This window comes from Sardina pilchardus, chromosome 23, assembly GCF_963854185.1.
Source record: "Sardina pilchardus chromosome 23, fSarPil1.1, whole genome shotgun sequence".
Lineage (NCBI taxonomy): Eukaryota > Metazoa > Chordata > Actinopteri > Clupeiformes > Clupeidae > Sardina > Sardina pilchardus.
In genome coordinates, this window is record NC_085016.1 from 18027694 (window position 1) to 18035193 (window position 7500).

The 7500-nt window shown below is 44.1% G+C and overlaps 1 protein-coding gene across 2 annotated transcripts in view; it reads right to left on the bottom strand.

Annotated features, from left to right (window-relative positions):
- The window catches only part of epb41l4a (erythrocyte membrane protein band 4.1 like 4A), a 44873-nt gene that overhangs the window by 7157 nt on the left and 30216 nt on the right, over positions 1-7500 (bottom strand). For both annotated transcript variants that reach the window (XM_062528049.1, XM_062528050.1), the window contains exons 12-15: positions 5650-5727; positions 4535-4650; positions 1943-2033; positions 1393-1479 (exon numbers count right to left, since the gene is read on the bottom strand). In XM_062528049.1, coding sequence (XP_062384033.1) covers positions 1393-1479; positions 1943-2033; positions 4535-4650; positions 5650-5727 — 372 coding nt within the window. The remainder of the gene's footprint in view (positions 1-1392; positions 1480-1942; positions 2034-4534; positions 4651-5649; positions 5728-7500) is intronic.

Genomic DNA, 7500 nt, shown 5'->3' on the forward strand with positions numbered 1-7500 from the left:
CACACACACACACACACACACACACACACACACACACACACACACACACACACACACACACACACACACACACACACACACACACAAACACAACTGTTACGATGGAATATAATGGATAACAATTCGAGTGATGAATGATTTAGATTGAGGATTGGAATTAATGCCTTAGACAACTTCACAGCTGTCTTACTGTAATCCTCAACATTCTGTGGTTTGGACTGAGCAATCTGTTGTATGGCTCAACATACAGGAATGCAACTTGAAAACACAACACCAGTATTTATGTGTTGCATACTACAGCAAAACAAAGGACACTATCATTATCAGGATGAACAGGGTGAATGGACACTTAGTCCAAACACTAGCTCCTCATCCAGATACGCACACAATCCTCAATCCACTGAAGTGAAATAAATCTCACCAAACATGCCAAATAAACACAGAGATTCTAGCCTCTGCTCTTCTCACACACATCTCTCGCTTAAGTCTCGTGCGGCTGGACGTGTGGTTTGGGACACTTTTCTTTCAATACTTTGCCCTTGTGACCGACGGCTCTTCCAAACAAGTCTCGTTGGACAAAATTGTCTGCCAAATGAATGAATTGCAAATGTCAAGATGACGCTTGCGCTGTAACAGGAAGGCTGAAGTAGGGCAGGCTTCACTGCTATTTTAACATGAACATGAAATGGAGCTCTTTTTTTGGGGGGGGGGGGGGGGGGGGTTAGTTCATTACCATCTGATCATGCCTACTGTGTGTGTAAACATTGTGAAGTGAGCAGATGTAACGAAACAGTCTGTTCTCTCCTCCGCTCATCATCAGACGGCCTCCCACCGCTCTCCTGGGAGACTCTCGCACACACACAAGGCCTTGATCTTGCTGCAGCTTACAGGTTTTAGGCCCTGTCAATCAGGCGGCTTTTGAATGCCATTGTTCCGTTCTTGCACGGGGGCGGAGAGTAAATCCAGTTAATTCCCGGGGCTTGAGCCTGTCTCACCTTGCTCGCTCGCTCGCTCGCTCGCTCTCGCACTCTCTCACCCGGGGCTTGAGGGGGAGACGGGGTCTCCAGCCAGGAATAATCGATCAGCGCTTAGAGAGAGCAGCCAGGCAGGTGTAATCAGTCGCACAATTAGCGCACGAGAGCCAGGGGGATGCTGCAGAGACGGCTTCCCTGAATCACTACTATCACTCAACACATAGGCTGGTCTAATGCCACTGGCTAATCATTAATATTAGCAACACCCCACATATTATTCATAAACCCAAAACCCAGTGGTCAGTGTTGGAGCTCGGTAAGAGGATGCAGCGTAATCAGAGCGTGGTGTGAAGACTGAGGAGCGCATGTGTTCGTTTGAGACGGAGGATTGAGAGCGAACGTGTGGTGAGGTGAGTACCTCTGCGGAGCGTTCTCGTCCCATGGAGCGCCGCCGCTCTTCCCCCGAGACTCCTCCGGCTGGTTCTCTGCCTTGTTCGCTTTGGAACTGAGAACAAAACGCAGATGAAAAATGACAGGTGTTTGTCGGTCTATCTCTGTCTCTCTCTCTATTAATATACGCACACACACACACACACACACACACACACACACACACACACACACACACACACACACACACACACACACACACACACACACACGTATATCTGTCAAACAGGCACAAAAAGACACACACATGTTCACATTTACTGACACACCCCAAACATTATGTCCAGGGATGAAAATTAGTACCAGCCAGCCACCAGCCAAATGCTGGTAAAATGTGAGAGTGGCTGGTAAATTTCAGATGCAAAGTAATATTTTAATATTGAGTGGCTTGGTGAATTTGACCAAAAAATGCTAGTGGCTGGTAGATGTGCACATTTTCAAATTTCCACCCCTGCACTGCATACTGTATGTCATATCAAAAGAGGAAATCCCTCAGGTGTCAGTGCATTCCAGCTCACCTCTTCAGCGGGCATGGTGCCGTGGTCTTGGCAGTCAGCTCGCTCCCAGCAGGCTCTGCTTTCGAGGCAGGTGGGCTCCCATTGGTCAGTTCTTGAAAAGGCACACACAGAAAAGACAAAACACTCCTTGAATCTCCCATATCGCGATTAAACTAATCAATCACAGGGAATAAACGTAATGTCTGTCCATGGCATATCTCCCCTCTGCGTCCATCTGGATCCGCTGCTTCTAATCGTTAGGTGTCACCCCTTGTCACTCTCCATTGTTTGTCAATGATGGCTTTTACAGAGCTCTTTCCATGACTAAGTGAAAAGGCATGTGGCTGGAACAATGGAAGGATGGGCCAGGTGGTTGGGTCAGGCTGAGCCATCCCCACTGTGGTTGCCTTCAAGGGGCCTTGCCAATGGGCCAGGCCTGGATGCCAGGCACTGGGGTCTTTAGGAGGGGGGGGGGGCTGTTGTTGCCATGACAGGAGGAAGGGTGTTGACATAAAAACAGGGGGCACACAGGTGGGACACATGCACACTTCCTAAAATATGCAGACATTCAAAACACACGTACAAACACACACACGTACAAACACACACACACACAGTCACACACACACACACACACACACACACACACACACACATTTGGAAGGAAGCTGTCTAACATCACAGGTACTTGCTAACCTCAAGAGACAATGTGACTAGATAAATGTTTCTACTCAGTCTATCTATTAGGAGGGTTATGCTCCGATAGATGGTTAGAGATGACAGGTGAATGATGCTAAATAGACAGAATTACAGCGGATAGCAGTGCTAACAAGACTGGTGAGAAGAGCGAGAGAGAGAGTGTGCAGTTATTCATTTGAAAACATCTACTCTCTACAAATGTTTTACCCATCCTTGAGGCTTCTCCCTGATCCAGAGTACCTGTTTGAACTCATCACATCATGAAATCATAAAGCTCCTGCCAAGTTCAATCAAGGTCAGCAAGTACATCAATAGGGAAGACCTATAGGCTAATCTGCGGCCATGTGGGACAGCCTTGAGAAACACGGCGGTAGATGAAGGCATCGACTGAACATAATTGCTCTAACTTTTGGATGAAGAGCACAGGCCTGTTTCCATCACTTGCAGGACACCTTCCAGTTCAGTGAGAGCAGAAAGCGAGCATGGCTAGGCTAGCCCTGAAGACATGTAACGGTGGTAGTGAAATGTTGTGACAACACTACTTTGTTTCCATGCCAGTGAAGGTTGCTGACTATGTTATAGGATGCCTGCGGAGGTGCAAACTACTGAGGTTAGGGTAATTTGGCCTGAGCTGTGTAATTAGCGGGAAACATTCGGTTCAAAACATGGGAGGGGCTTAAGTTCTCAACACCTGCGTACGAGACCTTTTAAATCATGTTGGCGTTCATTGTTCTCACATACTTGGTGTAAGTAAAATGTGGGATGTAAGACATGAAAATGAATCTTTATGGAGCGAGCAACTTTCTATAGGTGTAGATAAAGCTATTTGATAGGCCCATGCACACAGTTGTTTAGGGATGCCAATTTTTCTCCCTACTTCTTATAGAAATTACAAATTGTCCTTTAGCTTGAAGGCTTATAAGATTCCAAGAGGACAGACCTTACTTTAGGATGCAGATCCAGTTAGGAACATTTAATTAGTTTAGGGGTATATTGTGTTTACTCCCTATTAACACTGTAGTGTACACAAATTAACAATATAATATGAAAGCATGTGAAAACAAGGCAATCCGTAATGAACAGCAGGAAAGAGCTAAAGGACTTTGACATGAGCTTTTATGCGGTTTAGTAGGGCGTTAATTCTTTTATTGGAGGAATACAAGGAACAATTATGTCAACACCTTAATTAAAACACAAAAGATTAACTTGACTTTGATACACCGGTGGATTTTCGGGGGGTAACCAGCAGCCACTGTTGCTAGGTAACAGAGCTTGGGGAAGAGACAAAAAAGAAAATCCAAATCCTTGAACTGGCCCAGGGTCGACAGCTTTAAAGGGAATGGTTGCAGTGAAAAATGCTTCTAAAAAAAAAAATCATGAATATCTTTGGGCTTCCCCAGAGTCATATTTGATCCATGGTGTGAAATGTCCTTCCCCTGGAGAGCCAGTGAGAGACAGCCTGGAACTGTCTACCAAAAAGCTTGGCTACACACATCAAAAATGGCCGTGGAGCTTTTTAATACTAAGTCCTTTAGTAGCGAGGGATATTCCTATGTACTATGAGCCAGGGTTGTCACTTTGGACTCACTTGCAAGTGTCTGCCAAAGGAAGCTACATGAACTACTACACCCTATGATCTAACTGTACATACTTTATGTAGGGTCAGAGAGTACCAAGAAGTCATCACAAGCTGTGAAACACACAGAAATCAGCAGCAAAGGATAGAAAATCAGTCAGCCATTGACATGTTTCAACTCATGCAAGCAGCAGAGGATATACACACACAAAAATACAGTATTTTGATGGATTAATGAAGCTTAAAATACTCAGCACCCATGGGTGGCTTTCTTAGTAGGGTACTGAGGTGCTAGCAGGCAGTTCAAGATGAGGGTGAAACCTGTCCCTCTGACTCACCAGCTGTCTGTTGGGCTCTCTTAGGGTAGGTCTTACTGCGGGTCCGCACCACTTGGAGGTCTGCCCGGGGCAGGCTGGCGGACTGGTCCCTGCCCATCTGGACTGCTGTTTTCCCACTGATAACACAGCAAGTGGTCACAGTCATTTATTCACCTTCTTCGTTATGCATCAATAAGTTCTTTTGGGTTTTCATTTAATTTGCAATGTGGTTTATGTGATCCTTAATCAACAAAAGGAAACACAAACACAATGCATTCTCTTAAGACAGGCCAACAGTGCTTGGCTTGTCTGTCTGCTTCCACATGTTACATCACACAGCTTCAAAAAGACACGACCAATTTTTATGCTTATGACAGGTCAAACAACTGTAAAGGTGATGGTCTGCACACTGTAATGGCTCCAAAATTAGTTTTTTATTATTTAAAAAGGCAACGTTTGTTAAACTTTTGTTGATGTGCGCACCCGTCTCTCCAAATAGGTCAAAAAACTGTGCAACACACAGAGGGGCAGCACAGAGATGCATCCTGGGTAAACTCTCATGAGGAAGGAAGAATAAACAGACTCAGACACCCTACGGAATGAGCACGTAGGTGGCCTCCAATTGTCTTGGCCTACCTGACACAGAGAATAAACCCAAACGCTTCTGCTCCTGGCCTACCTGACACATGAAATAAACTTAAAGTCTGACTGCTAAAAAAAAAAAATGCCATTACACAGTTTTGCGGGCGAATTTGGAATTCAAAGTAACATTTCACAGCATAAACACAAAGGGGGTAAAAAAGAATATCCTGTTATCCTTCAATTATTCAGGTATTCCAGTGTGAGGCTGGTGCTGTCAGCATACTTCTTCGGCTGCTGGGCCACAGTATAACAAACTCAATTATTAATGCGCTGGCTTAGTTTACCATAAGGCCAAAGCTCCCCTCTGGTCTCCGAGCTGTATGTTAAACAGTCAGATTATAACCAACCAAGCACTCCAGATTTACTAGAGGAGTGCTAAGGGACAGTGATATTTGTTTGGAATAAATGAAACATTAAAAATGGATAAAAACGATCAAATTCCAGTTTGATTTGTTTAGTTCAGTCCTCTCAGTATGAGCGACGAAACTACGCACCTGTAGCGATGCTTGGAGCCAAGTGCGCTGAATTTGGACAACTTCCTTGTCAGTGTATTAGAGTCATTCTCTGGCATTCTGTAAAACAGTGTATAAGAACATATTTGACTTTGATTAATGACATTCATCACTTCAATGTCCTTGTACAATTGGTTGTGCAGTAAAAGAAAATCATAAGTGTGGGTACTTGCAGCACAATCTATACCTGTGTTCTACAAAAACAGGTTCTTTATAAGTTCCTTTGAAAGTGTAAGCTCTAAGGAGCTCATTTGTGCGAGAACTGATGTAACGGTACAAAAAGAATCCTCGAAGGAGTTCTCCAAAGGATCCATCATCAGGAAGGTTTACGCCAACCCTCCCAACGGTCTTAAGAGATAAGTTAGAACCCTTAAAGATTCTAGATAACACCTTTTCTTCTAAACTACCATAAATGTCAGTGATGGCAAACTCATGATGGCATTATGCCTCGTCTAACTCCCCATGGTGAACAAAACAGGCTCCCCACTTCACTGGCTAATAGGGTTTCTGTATGAAGAGAATCTTATTTTGGTCTTTTCTCTTAGAAGCCATATTTTAATGAAGCTCTTAACGACAAAAAAAAAAGCAAAAAAAAAGCAAAAAAAAAAAAAAAACACCAAAAAAAAAAGAAACACAGCCGTGAGCTTTTGCTGAGTTCTTGTTAGAATCCCCCAGTTCAAAAGCTCTGCTGTGAAAAGCAGTGCACTAATGCACAAAAGGGGAACAAAAAAGACAGCTGATCAAAGAGGACTCTGAGACTCAGGTGTGCTATACTTAAAATACTGTTGCTGCTACTCTTGTCCTACAGCCATCCAATCACTGCACATCAGCTACACAGCGTGGAGTTGCATGGAAATATACAGCTCTGGATTTGTATTCTCGTGGAATAACCACAGCTGCCCACTGCTAAGAGTTTTAACTGTGCATAATTAACCTGCTAGGAAGGACACAGCAGTGTCCACCCAGCTGATAAAAAGGAGAGTGATAATCGATGGTTCACTAGACCAAGACATTTGGTGGGAAATGCTGGTTTATTCAGGGGCACTACAACCCATGCTGGTCAAAAATCACCACCGACTCCATGTGTGCTGATTGTGTCCATCATGCACTAACTGAAGTAAATAAAAACTCTCTTGGTCAGGATTGCCTTCCAGCATAACAACGTTGTTGACCTACTGCACAGTCCACTGACCACCACTGTGCAACAAGAACAGCTTAGAGCTGTAACAAGCTAAAGCTTTTCTGGACTGTTGCTTTTCCCACAATGCGTGTATGTTGCTGAATCTGATTTCCAACTTGGCACCTGCACACCGCTGAGCTTCAGGACAGGAATTTTTGAAATTCTGTGAGCCCACAGACACGAAAAATGGATCAGAATGTGCTCAAGTCTTTCCATCTTTTAGCTTATTCACTGGAGGATATCCAGAGAAACAAGCATGGTAGTTGCAGATGAAGTTTACGACACTTAAAAAGATTCAGGCCAAGACACGTCTTTTTCTGCTGGACCTCAATGAAACCTATTAGCTTTAAAAATGTGCCTGGTTAAAACGGAGTAAAAATACTATAACCTGCTAATATCTTTATACTGTAGGGAATTCCATTTATTTTAAACCAACTTCCAGTGTACACTACCCTGACAGACTGAATGAATGAATCAAGTCTCCAGCTGATACACTGTTCATCCATTTCTGATAACTTGACCTCATCAACCTGATAGAAGCCCCAGCTGTTCCACCTCTTAGGGTGCCTCTCATTTGGCTTTTATACATCCTCCCTTCCTCCTCGGGCCTCGATCCTCACTGATCTACATAAAGAATGATGGGGCGGCAACAA